The 20125-nt window shown below is 40.9% G+C and overlaps 1 protein-coding gene across 2 annotated transcripts in view; it reads left to right on the forward strand.

Annotated features, from left to right (window-relative positions):
- The window catches only part of ELMO1 (engulfment and cell motility 1), a 559417-nt gene that overhangs the window by 101992 nt on the left and 437300 nt on the right, over positions 1–20125 (forward strand). For both annotated transcript variants that reach the window (XM_040353213.1, XM_040353215.1), the window contains exons 2-3: positions 5605–5738; positions 12184–12224. In XM_040353213.1, the coding sequence (XP_040209147.1) occupies positions 5661–5738; positions 12184–12224 (119 nt within the window). In that variant the 5' untranslated portion in view covers positions 5605–5660. The remainder of the gene's footprint in view (positions 1–5604; positions 5739–12183; positions 12225–20125) is intronic.

Below are 20125 nucleotides of genomic sequence, written 5' to 3' on the forward strand. Positions count from 1 at the left end.
CCGCATGTAGGCCACCATATAGCAGGGGTAACTTTACGCCGGAAAAAGCCTAATGTAAACGGCGTATCTGTACTGCGGCGGCCAAGCGTACGTTCGTGAATTCGCGTATCTAGCTGATTTACATATTTCTAGGCGTAAATCAGTGTACACGCCCCTAGCGGCCAGCGTAAATATGCAGTTAAGATCCGATGGCGTAACAGACTTACGCCGGTCAGATCTAATAGAAATCTATGCGTAACTGATTCTAAGAACCAGACTCAGAGATACGACGGTGTATCTGGAGATACGCCGTCGTATCTCTTTTGAGAATCTGGCCCACAGTGAGTAAATGTTTAGCACTGTAATCTGGACTTGCTTAAAAAGGTACCGTGTAAGAGTAGACATAGAAATGAGATGACTGGCTGATTTTGGCCAGAGCAAGAGACAGTTGTGTCTTTTGGGTCCTTTCAATCCGACCGGACACTTTTACAATATACAGTCGCTGCCATAGAGCACCATGTAACCTCTACATGCTGTTTCCATGTGCTACATAGCAGCATCTGGATCTTAATTTCAGTAAAGTGTAATTGGATGTCAGCAAGTGCTTGGAACTGTGTTATTCTCTTGAATACAGCAGAAGTATTATATCTATCTGCTGTGAGGCCGTGTTCTGCATAAAGCAACAATGACATCAGGAACAATTGTTAATTGTTTTTGAGCATTACATAAACCACACTCCCTTCTATTTCCTGCTCTGAAGTCCCCTTTTTTAAATCTTATGCATCACTGCTCTTATACAGACCCATTTCAAATATGTAAACCGTGTCTTGATCTTTTGGTTAGAGGTGCTTCAGTTTCCCTTGCCTTTCTAAAAGTTGAACCAAATGAGGAAGTATCCACTTGAATATAGTTGTTTAAAGTAATCCTTGCAATTCCTTGTTACCCCATCTAACAGAATCTGTGCTTTGAGGTTGTTACAAGAAAATTGTATTGCTGCTTCTTCTCTTTTCTTCTTTACATCAATCATTAGATATAGCAGCTGCTAAACCCTGTTTAAAAACAGAACGTACCTTCAGAAGAATAATGTCCATGAGGTTTTGACCACATTCGTAGTGCCTCATTTTCCAGTTTTCCGGATTTACATTTTTCTTTGTACTGGCTGTTGTTAGTCAATAGAAAAAAAAATTTGGTAACAATTTATACAGGCATGCCCTGCTTTACGTTCCCTCACTTTACGTGCACTCGTGAGTAGGGACACATTGGCATCTATAGTAAATCTTGGTCAGCTTGACATGGCACTGCTCCCGTCCCCATAAGGGACACCAAACTTGGGGAGCACCAAGAGGAGACACACCAAGAGGAGACACAGGATTACAACATATCAGATTATGGGGTCGGTCAGCTTGCCTAGGTTATCAGTTATGCCTGTAAAGGACTATTGCAATTCAGTACATGCACTAAGAAGGGAAAAAAAGTATTGTTTCCCTTTAAGTGCCTTTTCTTTTTACATACATGCTCTGGTCTCATTGTGTTCTTAAAAGTGGAGTATACCTGTAAAAGGTTATGTTGAAGTGGACCAAAAGAAACCAAATGGTACTCCAATAAACTTGCTGTGAGAATCACCCCTTACCAGAACAGAAGTTATTCATATATCACTTGTATCCCTAATTCAGGATAGTGGGAACATCAGTCTGTTGTACAGCCAGATTATGTTATAGTCAATTATAATGCATTTGAAATGCAAATACATATATATGCCTCTTAATTAATGCAATTTAAGTCACATCCATTATTTCACATGTATTTGCAGGGAAGAAATTAGGAAAAAAAGAGGAAAATACAGTATATACCATTAAAATCATGTTGGGTTAAATTTACCTGCAGTGTGTTTAAAACGATGAAAAGCATATGTATTCTCAAACACACTGGTGTAATATGGGTCCTTAAAGTGTTTCTAAACTCTAAGGTTAGTCTAAGCTTTAAGTCTGCGTGTGGGGGGCCCAAGAAAATATTTGCCCAAGGTCCAATTAACATTTAAGATGGACCTGACCCTAGTGCCGCTAGGCAAAAGTTCTAACCACTTGGCTACTGTCAAGCTTCATAGGGTGCCTTCCTGATTTGAACTCGTGGAGCAAACTGATGCAGCATCTTAAATTTGCTCAGTGGGATATGCTGTGAACCCCGTCTCGGATGAAGAGTACCTGCATCCAATCAGATGCAGGACCTATTTGAGTATTTTGACAGCTGGCCATTGCTGTGTAGCATAGATGGGGGAGACTTAAAATGTTTTCAGCCTGTAAACAATCTACAGTATATGTGTATGGCCAGCTTAAAACTTCCAAATTGGACACATGTTCTGGTCATAGCTGGAGGAGTAGGATGCATCTTTCTGAATTTTTTTTGACTGCCTGTATTCTTTAGGACGGGTAGTAAAGAGAAATCTCCACAAAGAAATTAAGACCGCAAAATACAATCCAACTGGGGTTTTAAAGCGGAACTATACCCTCCTATCCTTTTCAGCCAAGGAGGCTGCCATCTTAGCCTCTGTTTGATCTGCAACATATATGGTGTTGAAAACATGATCAGTTATGACTTGATTTGGCATTTTTTTTTTGAAAGCACAATTTAATGTAACAGTTGGCATTCCTGACATGCCAGCAATGTAACTGTTTTTTGAAACTGTTAAATCATGGGTTTTGTTCCATTTGAAATATTCACTACTCCAAAACTGTCCAAAACTGTTTAGCTATATATACCCTGTAAGAAAGTGACAACAGTATGCTGTGTTTAGCGTGTTGCACACACTGTGCAACAAATGAAGAAAAACTCCCAGGATCCTGGAAAGCAAACCTGTAATGGGACTAGACCCCTATGCCTCGTACACACGATTGGTTTACCCGATGGACTTTTTACCGCCGGAAAAACTGAGGGGAAAGCCAAGGACCTACTCGGCAGCTTTCTCCCCCCCCCCCTACACACGGACTGTTTTTCTGGCAGGAAAACTGCCATGAGAGCTTTGGCCGGGAATCCCAGTCGTGTGTATGCTCCACTGCAGGCTTTCCCCATAGGGAAACTGCCGAGAGAAATTCTGCCGGGAATCCCGGCAGGAAAATAGAAGACATGCTCTCATTTTTCCTGCCAGGATTCCTGGCGGTTTTCATGTGGGGAAAACTGCCATGGAGCATATACACAGCCAGTTTTCCCGGCCAAAAGCTGTCCTGGCAGTTTTCCTGCCAGGAAAACCGGTCGTGTGTACTAGGCATTTCCCTGTTTGCCCAGCTGATTATGTCAGGGGTGCAATGGGCTAATATCACCAAAGGTAGACTTACTACATGAGGGGCTTAGGGATTTACCGACCTCTATTTTTTGGTTAGAGTTGTAACTTTAGGAGGAGCTTTTTTTGTACTATCTCCACTTTACAGTTCATTCCTAAATAAGAGACACATCACAGGAAGGCAACACTATAATTTACAGCTGAAAACTAGAATTGAAACCATATTTGTTTTTATTATTTCCAGCCAGCACTTCCTAATATCATATAGGCAAACATATGCTGTCATTTAATATATCAAGCCCATGAAGTCAACTTTGACTTTTAGTAGCTCCGGTGTTTTGTTTGGTGCAGATTTTTGTTTAGCTCCTTCAAATTTGTTAATAAACCACAAAAATTCAGGAGAACTATATAGAACACTTGGCAAGGAGAAAGAACTTGTTAAGCTGCCACTGTACTGCTTTGTGGTTAACTCAAGCCAACAAATAAACTTATATGGCGAGTGTGCAGTGCTTTGTGGTAAAATGACTATATTCAGCAAACATTCCATTTAGTTGTCTGTTATGTTTGTTTTATTATTTTCAAAGAATCTAGGTCTTATGCATATGGTTGATACTTAAAGTGGTTGTAAAAGCAGAAGGTTTTTTTTATCTTAATGCATTCTATGCATTAGGATTAAAAGCCTTCTGTGTGCAGAAGCCCCCCAATACTTACCTGGGGTCCATCTAGATCCAACAATGTTTCACAAGAGACTCAGCTGGCTGGGACTCCCCTCATTAGCTGAGGCAGCAGAAAACCACCATTGTCTCCCATTGCTGTCACTCAAAATCTGTGACCAATGAGGAGAGAGAGGGAATAGGGTTGGGCTGTGGGTCCATGTTTGAATGGACACACAAAGCTGCAGCTCGGCTTGGGTGCCCCCATAGCAAGCTGCATGCTGTGTGAGGCACTTAATAGGAGGGAGGGGCCACGAGAGCTGAAGAGGAACCCAAGAACTGGGGGAACTGGGCTGCTCTGTGCATAACCACTACCCAGAGCAGGTAAGTATGACATGTTTTTTTTTTTAAACAAAGAAAACCAAACTTTATTATCCCTCTAAAGCCCAACTCCTGGGTTTGTGTTCCATTAGTTTGCTTGGGCCAATGTGGCCCAAACAAAATATGTCCATGGCTAAAAAATGCGCCCGATGTCGGCATCAGCTACATACAGTATACAGTGCTCTGTTTCGGCAACAGTACGGGGACTTCACAATACTGGAACAAAATCAAGTTGGGCTGAGCCATTTCCAGGAAGTTTTGTATTTTATGAATGACTACAAAGCTTCCTCTGGCTGAGGTGACGATTCAGACATCATCCACCTACCTCTCCACCTCAGTCAACAAGAGACCAACAACCATGTCCTATCTTGGCCAGCAAAACTTACAGGAAAGCATTTCAGAACTACTGAGGACTGTTTATATGTATTGATAGTTATGTTAATAGATACTTTAGTCTTACAAAAATCGATTTACTTTATTTCAATTTTGTCTTAAAAATGTAGTTCGCATTCTGGTTGAATTATGATGTATAACAGCAGGATACTAGAACTTTTTGATACTTCTTTTAGAATTTTTACTGATACATATACAATGCAGAAAACATGTAATATCTTTATATTATGAGAAAGTTGTCTCTCTTCAACATTTGTTAGGAAGATTTATCCATACACCCCAATCCAGGTATGAAGGAAGTGAATTGAAATCTTATAAAATTAAGAGTAAATCCCCCCTTTGGGACATTTTTCACTGGAACATTGGAATATTTACCTTTTATCTCCTATCCCAGTGACGACTCCTGTCCCTTCACTCTATGTTCTTATGTCAATAGCCATCAAAACAAATTGAGGAATGAATGGGGGGGGGGGCGGTAATAATAATACTACTTCAACAAACATCAGTAGCATTAAATCTTTTTTACTGATACTGTATGTAGACCTGTATAATCCAGCAAAGTAACAATAATATTGTAATATCCTACCTCGACAACCTACCTTCTGAATGTACTATACAAATACAAACTTTCCAAAGTCGATTATTTTTTCTATCTAGGCATGCCCCCATATGACAGTGCTTGGTAATGATTAGACACTCCAGCACTGAGTACTTCTCTGTAGAAGTTGAGTGGAGTGTACTTGTATATCCAGAACTTTCATTTTTCAATGTACTTGGGTTTAATGGAAAGGCTATGGCCTTCAAGATTGCTTACTGTACATCTTCACTTTGTTGACTGTTGCTAGCTTTATTTCCTTTTTTTGTTTGTTTAAAAATGTGTAATTTTTGCTTTAGTAAAATGTCCTCCTGTGTTCTTTTTCCTAGGTTTGGATGGTCTGCGATTTCTGAATAGTGAGGAGGTACTGTTATCCTAAAGAAGGATGCCGCCTCCTTCGGATATAGTCAAGGTGGCCATTCAATGGCCTGGAGCGTACCCAAAGTTAATGGAAATTGACCAAGTATGTATGTCTTCCTTACTTTATTACTATTGTATAGATCAATGCAAGTCTGAGTAAGAATTATCTATGGCAAAAAAAAAAAATACTTTTTGTACATAGCATATTGAATATGACTGATGTGCTTTCTACCACTGTTGAAGGGAGTCTGTCAGAAAGTTAAAGTATACCTAAGGGCAAACTTTGTTTTAGTTTTTTTGATAGAGTGGAGAGAGATTAGAACCCCTGTCAGATTGTATTGCTGTCTGTGCCCCTGTTAAGGAGATTTACCCACTCTATTTGTCCTGTTTACCATTATCATTGAAAGTAAAAGAAAATCCCAAATTTTGGGTTGTCCCCAGAAAAGTAATAGCAGGGAAATCTTCCAATGGGGACTCACGTTCTGGTGAACTGGGGTCCCCAAGAAATTCCTTTAACCACTTCCTGCCCGCCATATGCAGAATGAGGTCCGGGAAGTGGTTCTGTTTTCCTGACTGGGAGTCATATGACGTCCAGCAGGATAACATGCCGGCGCGCGCCCGTGGGGACGAGCAGCGCGGCGATCGCGAGTGCGGCGTGTCAATCTGACACACCACATCACCGATCGTGGTAAGACGCCTCTAACGGAGGCTTCTTTTTTTATATTATTTATATCTTTATTAATCCATTTTCCAATATACATCTATACATTCACATACCCCTTCCCACCCTCCTCTGGAACATACAGAAACAATAATCGTAATATATCATTAAAACCAATGTAGTTCCCCATTCCTTATAGTTGGACTATTCCTTCCATCAATCGTTCCCTTGTCTTCCCTCCAGCTATGCTTCCCTCCCCTGTCAAACACTTTTATCCAACATTCACATCCATCCACTTTCATTCCTCTATCGTCCCCACTTAACCTTTGTTTCCGTTGGTCCGGGGGCGATGGGATCCGCTTCTAGGGCCAGGGCTCGGTGGGAGAGTCTTGTCCCGGAGTTGTCAGAAGAGCTGTGGCAGGAGGTACTGGACACGTATCTGGTGTCTGTTATCTCTTCTACGGACAAAATGATCCAATTTCGCTATCTTCACCAGCAGTATTATACACCCGCTAGGCTTTACCGAATGCACAGGAGGGAATCTGCCCTCTGTCATAAATGTATGGGGGCGGAAGGCACTTTCCTACATATGGTGTGGGAATGCCAGAAGGTGAGACCATTATGGTCGCAGGTAACTGAATTTATATCGGATAAGTTTGACCTGCCTAATATTTGCTCTCCCTTACGTTGCCTCCTGGGGGTTTTTGACCAGGAGGAGATGAATGCACACACTAAATTGTTTCTTAGGATTATGTTTTTTGGAGTGAGGAAACTCATTGCTAGACGATGGATTCATGACGAGCAGTTGACGTTGGGGATGTGGATAAAAGTAATAAATGCGGATGTGATGCTGTATAGGATGACCTACGAAGCTAGGGGGGCCACCAAAAAGTTTAGACACGTATGGTTTAGGTGGGTGGACTCTGAGAGCACATTGGTGGAAGAGGAGACACAGATTAAGGGGTGTGACTAACAGAATTATTTCACTTTGAACTGCACAGGTCCCAGTCGGGGTGGAGGGTAGTGGGCACACTATGAACAATATGGAAGGGCTTGGTTTTTTGTTTTTTCTTTGCTTCTCAAGCCTGGGTATGCCCGATAGGCTTTGTTCTTGTAAACCTTACCTCATTCTTAAATTCAATAAAAAGAATTTGCAAAAAATAAAAAAAAACGTTGTTTCCGTAAATCTTCACTACATCTCTTCCCAGCTATTCATTATATTTGGATATTACTTTTTTCCCACCACTGACTCCAGATTTTTTTTAAATTTTTAAGAGTACCTTGTCTGATATATACTGATGTATACTAGTTCTGGAGGAGTAGCAGTAAAGCTAAGTAAATTTACCTTTACTGTCCTGAAGCTAGACTGGTTCATAGGAAGCTTCCATCTGAGACTTTCCTTTAATTATGTCTCTTTAATTACTGGTATCTCTATTGCTGCGAACATCCGTAAGATATATTACAGCTAGTTTGCTAGCCGTTCATCAACCCAATCTAGGTTGAATCATGATCTTGATCAAACAATTTGCTCATCTCTATTTTTTTACCATTATTATTGATCTTGTGCGTTCATGCACAGTACAAATAGGTGTTTGAACATCTGCTTGCCGGCAGTCCGCCGCATAAATGTCTATTGGGATGTAACAGCTGCATGGACTCTGCCACTGCTCCCAATTTGACATGCCTGCAGCTATCGGTGTTGGTGTGTACCCCGGAACTCGCACGGTCTGTGTTTTGGGGACACACACGCACTTCCCTAAAATGTACAAAGAAATAAAAGTTCTACTTAAGTTACCTACAAATTCCTAAAAGGTTATTATTGGTGCTATTTTTTTTTTGATGTCTGTCTCCACTGGGATGATTTCTCTCATTCACTCCATTGGACCCATATGTAAACTTTAAAGCAAATTAGGCTGTAATATAACCTGTCTCGATAATCAGACCTACTGTATACTTAATTGTAAGCATAAACCTATTGGGCCAGATTCACAAAGAGTTACGCCGGCGTATCAGTAGATACACCGACGTAACTCGGAATCTAAGCCCGTCGTATGTTTAAGTGTATGCTCAAACTGAGATACACTTAAACCTACCGAAGATACGACGGCCTGCGCCGTCGTATCTTAGGGTGCAATATTTCCGCTGGCCGCTAGGTGGCGCTTCCATTGAGTTCAGTTGTAGAATATGCAAATGAGTAGATACGCCGATTCACGAAAGTACGCTTGCCCGTCGCAGTAAAGATACGCCGTTCCCGTAAGAGGTACGCCGGCGTAAAGATAAAGCTGCCCCCTAGGTGGCGTAGCCCAGGGCTCAAAATTTCAAGTCCTGAGCTACTAGCCAGGCCTCAAGAGTTACTCGCCACCAGTTGCCCCACCTAATTCATACACTGCCCTGCGCCTAATTGCACCCGTAAACACGCCCTCATAGATTATCTCATGGAATGACAATGTTTTATGCAGAATCAAGTTACAAAATTAAATATTACCAACAACTTTAACAAAATGGGACAGGGCACTGGGGGCAGACCAGAGGGACAGGGCACTGGGGGCAGACCAGAGGGACAGGGCACTGGGGGCAGACCAGAGGGACAGGGCACTGGGGGCAGACCAGAGGGACAGGGCACTGGGGGCAGACCAGAGGGACAGGGCACTAGAACTGGGTATCTTCCCCATTCTCTTGCTGTCTCCTCTGCAACTCCCATCCATTCTCATTCTCTCTCTCTCTCTCTCTCTCTCCTCCTCATCATCAGGAGCCTGTGTGTGCGGCTCCACGCTTGCATGTCCCCACTTCCCCCTTTTATTCAGGCTGGCGGAGAGGAGCTGCAGCACAGCAGGAGGGAGTACAATCCAGCACTGAGATCCACACAACTGCACAGCCATTGAGACCAGTCTGTTCACAGTGCTCAGGCTAAACTGTTGGACACTTACATAGAGCACAAGGAGAAGAAAACTGCACAAACTAGAAGGCTGCCGCTCTCATGTCAGGGCAACTTTCAGTGAGCGCTGCACCGGAGTGGTAATTTTTGCAATCCTCCACCTCACTCATTACTTTCTGCTCTCCAGCTACATTGGTTGGGGCCCGGGGGAGGGGGGCAGGCTCAGAGAGGTCATACTGTTAGGTCCCATGGCTTAATGAGAATTGTAAGGAGAGCACCTGTGTACTGCTCTGCCTGTGCGAGGCTCAACAGACTACTTTTCCCGAGCATGCACCTTTCCTCCTCGGCCGCCAATCTCATCGGGACTCTAAGTGTAGGCACAGATTGGAGGGAGATTGGTCATGCAGCCCTGTCATCACTCGCCCCCAGCTTAAATCCACTCACCAAATGCTAGTAGGCGAGTGGAAATTTTGAGGGCTGGCGTAGCCAATGTTAAGTATGGCCGTCGTTCCTGCGTCGAAATTTTACGTCGTTTGCGTAAGTCGTCCGTGAATGGGGCTGGACGTAATTTACGTTCATGTCGAAACCAATACGTCCTTGCGGCGTACTTTGCCGCAATGCACACTGGGATATGTACACGGACGGCGCATGCGCCGTTCGTAAAAAACGTCAATCACGTCGGGTCACCATTCATTTAAATAAAACACGCCCCCCTCCTCATTTGAATTACGCATGCTTACGCCGGCCCCATTTTCGCTACGCCGCCGTAATTTAGGAGGCAAGTGCTTTGAGAATACAGCACTTGCCTCTCTGACTTAAGGCGGCGTAGCGTAAATAGGATACGCTACGCCGCCTCAAAGATGCGCCGACCTACGTGAATCTGGCCCATTGACTTTTGATCACTAAGCACCACTCAAGGAAACCTGCATCAGCATGTTTTGCAATAAAGAAAAGTAATTTAGCTCTTCTATTGCCCATTTCCAACAAGACTGTTAACAGAGCTTTGACTTTTTGCCAAATGAGGCTTTATTTTTTTATCCATTTATTGCAGTCAAGCTGCAAAAGCAGTGATCAATGTGTGCATTTTGTTCCTTTATTTTTTGGTTTTACTGTACTATTGTACTGCAGCTTAGAGTTAAAATACCCTGTGCTAGTGGCATACTGGAAATGCCAATAAAAATGTCTCAAAACTGGAGCAACTAGAATCTGTAACAGTTGTGCACGACAACCAGTCAGTTTCTATGTTTCATTTTAAAGGCTTAACTGAACAAGCTGAAGATAGAAGCCGATTGGTTGCCTTGTACAGCTGCTCCAGATTATCTCGCTCCAGCTTTGATAAATTCTCCAACCAGACCACTGCTCAACACGGAGTGCAGCAGTTCAGGTCTCCAGTGGTCCGATACACCCCCGCACAGTGTTCTTATCAACAGTGCTTACGCTTCTTGTTGATCGGAGAATTGAGTAGGGAGTGTCAGGCCACCGGAGACCTGAACTCTGTGTTGAGCAGTGGTCAAGCCGTACAATAAAACAATAACAAAAAAGATACCCACATTTATTTTTATTTTTTTTTACATAAAAATCGTGATCCTTTTTTTTAAGGCAAAGTGCTGGTTAATTTGTTTTATTTTTACAGTACACTTTTTACTGTACTGTATTTTACAGTGCAGGTTTATTTAATATTTTTGTATTGCCATAATCATTTTTCTATGAACTAATGGCTGTGGAATGAATCATGTAAGTTTCCATTATTTCTTATGGGGAGATTCGCCCCAGCTAATAAAGCTTATGATTTGGTTTTGGGAGAAGATATAAGTGCTAAAGAAAAAGCAAAAAATAGGGGTATGAACCCTAATCGGACTTTCAGCGGCACAGTAAACAATAGAGATGTATAAAAAATATATAAATGTTTAATAGAAAAAGAAAACCACATATATAACATAGGATACAAGGACAATACAAGAATTAAAAATCATACATATGAGTACATATAAATGATGAGAACCCGAATGCATCAACGTGATTTGCCTTCAGGGCTTCTTCAGGACGCAAATTCAGGAAAACCGTAGTTGAGGCGAGAAAGGGATCTCACTCTTACAAATTCGTTTCTTGGTTAGCATGTGGCCAAACCAGAAATCCAGTAAAGGAGAAACTAAGACCACGCAAAGAAGGTGCAATGCTGGGCGAAGCAAAAACAGGAAAACCAACTGTAATTTCCAAATAGCCGGTGTATCTGACTACAAAAGTCACACATGGAGAAAATGAATATAAGAAGAATGGAGTGTAGAGCCCTCTTTTTGTGCTCTCCCTTGGAGATTACCTTGAACCTGTCCAGTCTAAATAATAGTCACTACTTGGGGGATCTGTATTGTACATCCCTCTTGAGCCATGGATCCCAGCCTATTGATATTTTGAATTATCATTTTGACGTCCTATATTTGGGCTTGTCGGCTGAAAAGGAAGACATTCTTCTTATATTCATTTTCTCCATTTGTGACTTTTGTAGTCATATACACCGGCTATCTGGAAATTACGGTTGGTTTCCCTGTTTTTGCTTCGCCCATCATTGCACCTTCTTTGCGTGGCTCGTTTTCTCCTCTATTGGATGTCTGGTTTGGCCACATGCTAACCAAGAGACAAATTTGTGAGTGAGATCCCTTTCTTGCCTCTACAACTAATGTTTTCCTTAATTTGCGTCCTGAAGAAGCTCTCAAGGCGAAACACGTTGATACATTCGGGTTCTCATCATTTATATGTACTCCTATGTATGGTTTTTAATTCTTGTATCCTATGTTATATATGTGGTTTTCTTTTTATATTAAACATTTTATATATATTTTTTATACATCTCTATTGTTTACTGTGCCGCTGAAAGTCCGATTAGGGTTCATACCCCTATTTTTTGCTTTTTCTTTACCACATTATTTACGGATGTTGGCAATGTGAGTGCTATTTTTCTATTTGTAAGATATAAGTGCTCTGACAGCTTTCATTTTTTTAATTTATTTTTTTCAGAAAAAGCCTTTATCTGCTATCATAAAGGAAGTCAGTGATGGGTAAGTAGATTTCCAAAATTGTTGCATCTCAGAAAATGGCTCAGTAAATGCTTTAGTATTGCAACAAGAGTGATTGATGTACTTTAATAACTATTATTAGAAATGCATTGTAATTGTCCTGGGTGACCCAAACATTAAAATGGTTATGATCAGTCTACTGTATATGTGAACACTGACATCTGGATGGTTGCAGCTACCCGAAAACTTGAAATTAATAGGGAAAACAAAGCAGTATACTGTTTTATCATTTAGTAATAATAATAACTTTGTGTAAACGGCATCTCGACAGTCACTAGAATGTGTCACCAGGTCTCAAGATGACTAACACTAGTTCATATGGCATGTGGGTCTGCATGAACAATGAATATAGTATTGTATGCCAAATGTAATGCATGCACACATTTAGATCACTGAAATGTATTGTTTGTTGTGCCCTTGTCCTCATTGTTGGGTACATTGCCTCTAATGGTTGAACATAATTTTTTCTTTAAAATATCTTAATGACAAGTTAAAGAGGGATGGGGGTATTGTATGAGTGGGGGCAAGCAATGTACTGCAGTATTGATAAGCTGGCTGTCAAAAAATTGCATTATTAAATATGAAGTTTTTGTATTGCGCTGCCATCCAATCGGTTAGAATCTCAGTTAATTAACCAAATCATACAGCATAACTTGCCTCAGGGTGCAGGGGAAGCTAAATGCTGGCAAATTAATTCTGTGTAACCCCAAAGCACCCTAGCCAACACTATAATGTAACTCTGCTCATAGGTGATTTATTGGTCCTCATATTAGTTATTTCCCCATCAAAGGCATTGCAAAAACTTCTCCTGCAGCTGCCTTGCCTATTTAGTCTACATTATACACAGTCCATTAGGGATATGTAAAACCAACTATTTGGCATTGTGATAACTATAGCAAGGCAAGGAATTCTGGGGAAGAAATCCCACCACTCCGATCTCTAGACAAACAAAAAACTGAGAAGTTAATTTTAGGATTCCTTATGCCTTGTACACACGACTGGTTTTCCGGACAAGAAAACTGTAATTTTTTAGATTGGTCGGGAAAACCGGTCGTGTGTATGCTCCATAGCAGTTTTCCCGACGAGAAAACTGCCTGCCAAAAAATTTGAACCTGCTCTATTGTTTCCCGTCGTGTTTCCCGTCAGTCTTTTTCTTGTCGTGAAAACCGCTCGTGTGTATGCTTTACCGAGGGGAAAAACCCGTGCATGCTCAGAATCAAGTATGAGACAGTAAAACTAGCGTTCGTAATGGAGATAGCACATTCGTCACGCTGTAACGAACTGAAAAGCACAAGGCTGAAAATCGCAAATCGTCTCTCACCAAACTTTTACTAACATGAGAATCAGCAAAAGCAGCCCAAAGGGTGGCGCCATTTGAATGGAACGTCCCCTTTATAGTGCCGTTGTACGTGTTGGACGTCACCGCGCTTTGGTCGAGCGTTTTTTTGACTGAACGTGTGTATGGAAGGCAGGCTGGAGAGGAATCACGTCGGAAAAAAATTTGGGTTTTGGTATGTCTGGAAAATCGATCGAAAATCCAACGATTAGATAATAAATAAACTATTTCGATTTTATTGCCCCGGCAATTAAGGTGGTTGTAAACCTCAGACATGAAATATGAGCAAAGCATGTTATTATTATTATTACTATTATTATTTTTGCGCAGCTCTTTACAAAATGAAAACAGACATTACAATACAATTTGGTACAAGAGAAATCAAAGGGCCCTGCTCGTCAGAGCTTACAATCTAAGAGAGAGGGTCAAGTGATGCAAAAGGTAGTAACTGTGGGAGATGGGCTGATGGATTAAGTAAAAACACAGTGTAAACAACAAAACAAAAAAAAAATTGTATATTAGTAATAGGCTTCTTTAAAGAGAAGGGTTTTCATGGATCATCTAAAGATTAGGACATAGTCGGACAGATTGAGGTAGAGAGCTCCAAAGGATGGGAGCTTGGGAGACATCCTAGAGGTGAGCATGGGAGGAGCTGACAAGAGAGCTAGAGAGAAGGAGGTCTTGGGAGGACCGAAGAGAGCAATTTGGTTGTTATTTCAAGACCAGGTTGGTGATGTAGCTGGGGGCTGGATGGCTTTGTAAGTTGTTGTTAGTACTTTGAATTTTTTTTTTGGGTGAGCGGGAGCCAGTGGAGGGATTGGCAGAGGGGGCTCGCAGACACTGAGCGGTTGGTAAGGTGGCTGAGACTGGCAGCAGCATTCATGATGGCCTATTTTCCTCTATAGTGTGTACTTGTCTCAATTATTAGCACTGAGTGTAGTTTCTGTCTGCTTCTTTGTTCCTCTGTTATCATCAAGAAAAAATGTGACGGGAGGTCTAGCTGATTGACAGCCCCAGCTCTGTTCCTGTGTGCTGTGGGAAGAAGGGGGGGGTATATTCCCTCTCTTTTCTGAACTCTCACACAAACGTTAAAAAAAAATGTATGTAGAGAAGGCTGCAGATAGGCAGGTACAACTTTTATAGGATGAATTGTTTTTAATCTCTGTGCATCACCTGAGACTGGTCACTTCACTTGGAATATGTAAGGGTTTACAACTAAAGTGGAACCTCGGATTACGAGCATAATCCGTTCCATGAGAGTTTCCCCATAGAAGTCAATGGAAACGAAAATAATTTGTTCTGCATTGACTTCAGCGGCATGCAATACTGCATGTGGCCAGAGGTCGGGGGCACCAGCGCCCCCCCCTACCTCAGACTGAACGTGGTACTGCACACCACTGTGGCTTGAATCCTGCGAGACAACACTCGCAAACCGAGTCAGGATTATTAAAAATAAAGTGCTTGTATTGTGAAACACTCGTTAACTGCGTTACTCGCAATCTGAGGTTACACTGTACTTTAAATAGTCATGCATCCTGGTCATACGAGAATAGGGATGATCTGAAAACCTTTCTGAGAAAATCCTCTCTAAAAGTATTAGTCAGATCTAAGCGTTTTCTGATGCTGATAGAAGTTGGAGTGACTAGGGGAAGAGGCTCTTATCCCTGTCAACATGGAGGCAAGGTGCTTTGCCTGGCTGAATGCTTAGATAAGGACCTGAAATTGTTTTTGGAAGGAACCGCCCCCCCCCCCCATGCTTTATTTTCTTTCTTTTTTTTTTCAGAGGCCGGGAAATGTCATACAGCAGCAATTTTTTCCCTTATAAATGTCACTTTGATTTAATACATCCAACAGCTGTGCTACTTCATATGCAGTTGTTTTAAGGCACCAGTGTTGTACTTCAAGCTGAAGTCCAGAAGTTCAGCTACTTTATAAAATCTGCAGGCATACCAAAAGTTAAGTCCACTGAGGAACATGCCACCTTTAATTTTACATCTTAAAGGTCTATTTTACTCCAGGAAGATAACTTCTAGAGCTCTAATACTGGACTCTCTGGTCTCAGCTCCTTCAAGAGCAGAGTTGAGGGTACTGCTATGTCCACCTGTCCCCTCCTTCTGCCAAATTACAGAAGCCTTTGTATTATGTGACTTCATTCATGAAATACAAAGGCTTCTGTGTATGGGCAGTAGAGGGGAGAGGCGGGTATAGCTGCTCTGTGTGCTTCTCTCCTCTCACAGCCCTGAGTGTAGCCTCTGGGAGTGCCATAAGCCCGTCAGATATAAAAAATAAAGATAAGTCCAGGAGGTGACATGCACCTAATGGTACTTGACTCTTAGTGTGCCAGCACTTTTTACAACGTTGCTGAATTCAACTTCAAGCCTTGCTCCTCTCTAAATTTTTCTTTTTCTTTACCTGCTTTTGGTACATTTCCCCCACCACCACCATGGTAGCTCACAGCTCCTTATGCCCTTTGAACATTCCTTGCCTATTAGCCTTAAAATTGATTATCAAGATTCAACCTGCTTTGACTTCAATGTGGTCGACATTAAAGTTGCAGATTCTTCCCATGTTCGCAGAATGGGCTTTCGAATCAAACACAAACCGATTCACTCATCACAACTTGGCATACTCGCACTTTTGGTATTGATCCACAGCCACGTCATCTCAAACCCACCTCCTTATGCCGTGTACACACAATCGGAATTTCCGATGGTATAAAATCCAATGGAATTTTTCGTCCCAATTCCGATGAAGCTGACTTCCATCAGTCTTGCATACACACTGTCAGACTAAATTCCGACCGTCCAAAACGCAGTGACGTAAAAAAACACTGCGACGAGCCGAGAAAAATAAAGTTCAATGCTTCTGAGCATGCGTCGACTTGATTCTGAGCATATGTGGGTTTTTTCTTCGTCTGAGTTGCACACAGACGATCTGAATTTCTGATGTACTATTTCTAAACACAGATGGAAAAAAGTCCGATGGGGCCCACACACGCGAAACAAAAGAATGAATTCTTCTGGACAGCCGCACTCCAAATAAAAATTGACTTTATTGTAAAATCCAAATAGAAAAACAGCACTACATGTCACAGCACACCGGCAGAACTGACGCATTTCACATTATACTTGGTGTTTAATCTTAGTCCATCTGACTTTTTCAATCGGAAATTCTGATCGGGTGTACGCGGCATTATTCTTTATTCCACATCATAGAGACTACATTTTTCTGTAACCCAAGAAAACAACTGGGAAGGATAATTAGAGTTTTGATATTCTGACATAATCGGAGCTAAAAAAACAAAAAATAAAACTATTTTAATGGTATATTTAATAGGCCAAAGAGTATCGCATAAGAGAAGTTCATTTTTAGGGTTTGCTTACACTTTAAGAAGTGTAAATCTATTTTGTTTGGATTTCTTTATTTCTAAAAATAAAGAAATTGTTAAATATCAGGAGAAACTAAGCGCTAAATGTTACTTAGAAAGGAAAAAAAAATACTGTTTTGCAGTTTTTATTAAACACTTCTGGATTTAAGCCAAAATAGAATTCTGATCTGTTACACATACATTTTTTACTAAAGAAAACAAACATGGAGCAGTATAGAAAAAGCAAAATAAACTCAAAGAAAACCACTGACATTAATGGCTTATATTTGTGGACCTTCAAGGAGCTTAGCTCATGTGAAATTATTATGTATAATTTTTTTAACACTCTCCAGTGACCTATAACATTGAGTCCGAGATGGTGTTAATAGATTCTGATGGATGACTGCTTCAGTTTATTTGACAAGTTTCGTCCATCATGGCTAAGTTCCAGGTCCAATAGTAATAATATTATACTAGAATTGTGGTTGTGCGTTTGCCCCTAAATAGATTTGTCAATAAATTGTATATATAGAAAAGCAGTTTATTTTTTTCATGTTTAAGCTTTTTTGTTTTCTTGTTAAGTTGGTCTTAAGATATAAACTTGTTTTTAAAACTAGCTGCAGCTTGCCAAAAATGTTGAAATTTATTTTTTAAGAAAACATGACCTTTTAATTGTTTTAAAAAATATCCAGCTTATACTATTAATGGTAAATGCCTAGAAAAGTCCAGTATAAGTTCATCTGAAATGTAGTGTTCACATATAGTACTTTCTCTTATTTCCCCTACCCCTGATGAACAGGCATCTAAAACATTTTTTATCGTATAATTTAGTTTTTCAAGAAATATCTAATCTTATAACGAATAGATAGTAAAAAAGTAAAAGTAAAACTACATACAGTGTAAATGTAGTAGAAAATTACATAGGATTAGCCTAATGCGAAGTTCCAGACTAACATTTCTGAGTGAAGAAAGCTGTGTTTCTGGTTCTCTGGATTCTGTAGTCCCATGTTGGGGACTGGAGCTTGAAGGTTCTAAAGTGTCTCGGGTAAAGACACGGGTATACAGGGTCATTATATACTCAAGCCTGAGGAAAGCTCAGAGCTCCCACTTTGGAGACAGTATTCCTATTGGAGACATGAGGTCTCACCCAGGGGTCAGAGGTGCCCCATCCAGCAGCCAGAAGACAGGAGATCTCATCCCAGGAGTCAGGAGAACCCTTATCCAGAGGTCAGGAGTAGACGGGGCACTGAGACTAAAGGCTAAGTGAGCCAAGAGATTTGGGCGACACAATCAGAGGGATGCGTAGGAAGAGCAGTAGTGCTGCTGAAAAGGGAGCCAGGTGGCTCAGCATTTTTAGCTGACTATTCATGTTGATGTGGAAGAACCCCTGTGTGGGTAACTGATGTTTATGCAATCTTTCCATTTTGTTCAATAAACGTGTCCTCCTCTTCAACGGGAATGGCCAAAGATGAATCATAATTTATCTGGTTCAGCCGAAATCCAATCCATCTATGATGAGCTTTTAGACTGTCTGCCTTTTAGCAGTAAAGTCTTTTTTACTTACAACTTTTCTTCTTTTTATGGCTCTAAGGATATTTGGAATACGCCGTGCATGCACAACTTGTACCTGTTGCGTTAGTTTCAGATGAGAAAGCGGCAGGTCAGAGAGGGCAACAATGGGTTTGAGGAAAAGAAAATTACTTCTTGCCTCCTGTTTTTGAGATATCTGCTTGCCCATGCCTAAAGCTGGCCACACATTTCCAGAATTATGTCAAAATGTAAGCATCACTTATGGTCAGACCATGCAAGTACTTCCAGTTGCTAAGAGATTTTTATTGCTATCTAGGCTATCAACATCTATCTACTGGCTGCACAAGGAAGATGATTTAGGCGAGAACAGTCAGTGAGGGAATAGTTGGATGATGGGTAGTTGTCTAACATTCATACATTTTATCATGTTTTAACAATAACATGATGTGGGTGCATTTCTGCCAGTCACAGATCGTGTCACGCTCCTTCAGCCTGTGTCTTAGAATAAGAGCGAGGTGAAGCCTCTGTCAATCTACATGAAATATGCTAGTTAGTGGGCATGGAGGAGTTGGGAGGGAGTGGGCTGTCATTTACCACTGTGAATACGCCCACATGTGTGACTATAGTCAAATGGGCTACTTGGATGTGACGGGGAGGAAATTCTCAGTATAGAAACTCACTGAAAACGGAGCACGTGCAGAGCTGCCAACACTGCTTTGCAAAATCCCTAGCTGAATTGAGGACTTTGATAGAAGAGGAAGATAGACGACAGAAGGATCAACCAGATTTTTTCTGAATACAGAAAACAAATCTCATAGTGACTGAGTATGAACAGCATGTAATACACCAATTATTGGCAGTTTTTTTATGATGTGGAATTTAGTGACACTTTATTTAAACAACCTAAAGTTCGAAGCGGATTGGCTACCATGCACAGCTACACCAGATGATCCAAAAGGAACGGTGTTGTTACATTGCTAAACATTTTATACAACTTTGGTTGGCTTATAATACTGATCATGTGATCAGTAACTACACAGAGGGGTTCTCTTCTATTAACAGCTGGGAGCTGTAAATGTAACTGCAAAGTTAAATATAAGTTAATTATCCCCCATCATCACAGGGAACTTGATGACATGGCAGGGATATACAGGTTGCAAGGATCAATGACTTATATACTGTACTCAGTGTGTTTTTAAACAAAGTTTAACAAAATGGAGTTGAACCTTATATCATTGTTTATAATATTACTGATAACAGGCAGAACATACTCATTTTGCAGTAAAAAAATAAAATAAAAAATACATTGGGTTAAAAGCTTTTTTTAAACCTCTTTTTGGGAATTCTGTAACTTGAACAGCTCGGCAATGAAGTGGACATTAGAGCATTCCTTTCATTAGTTCTTTCCTGTAATGTGAAGCATTCCCAAAAAGAACTTCATTTGCAGATATAAACTTACTTTTCAAGGAACTAGATGTCTCCAAAGACCACATAAACACAAAGAAGCTTTGTAAGTCATCCCTGTAAAACCTAACTGTAATTTAACTGTAAAGTAAAACACATCCAGTAAAACGAGATACATGATTGTATCCAAAGGATTGCGCACATTGGCACACCTACTATTAATTAGATGAATAATACACTGTTTTG

This window comes from Rana temporaria, chromosome 5 (assembly GCF_905171775.1).
Source record: "Rana temporaria chromosome 5, aRanTem1.1, whole genome shotgun sequence".
In the NCBI taxonomy this organism is placed as follows: Eukaryota; Metazoa; Chordata; class Amphibia; order Anura; family Ranidae; genus Rana; species Rana temporaria.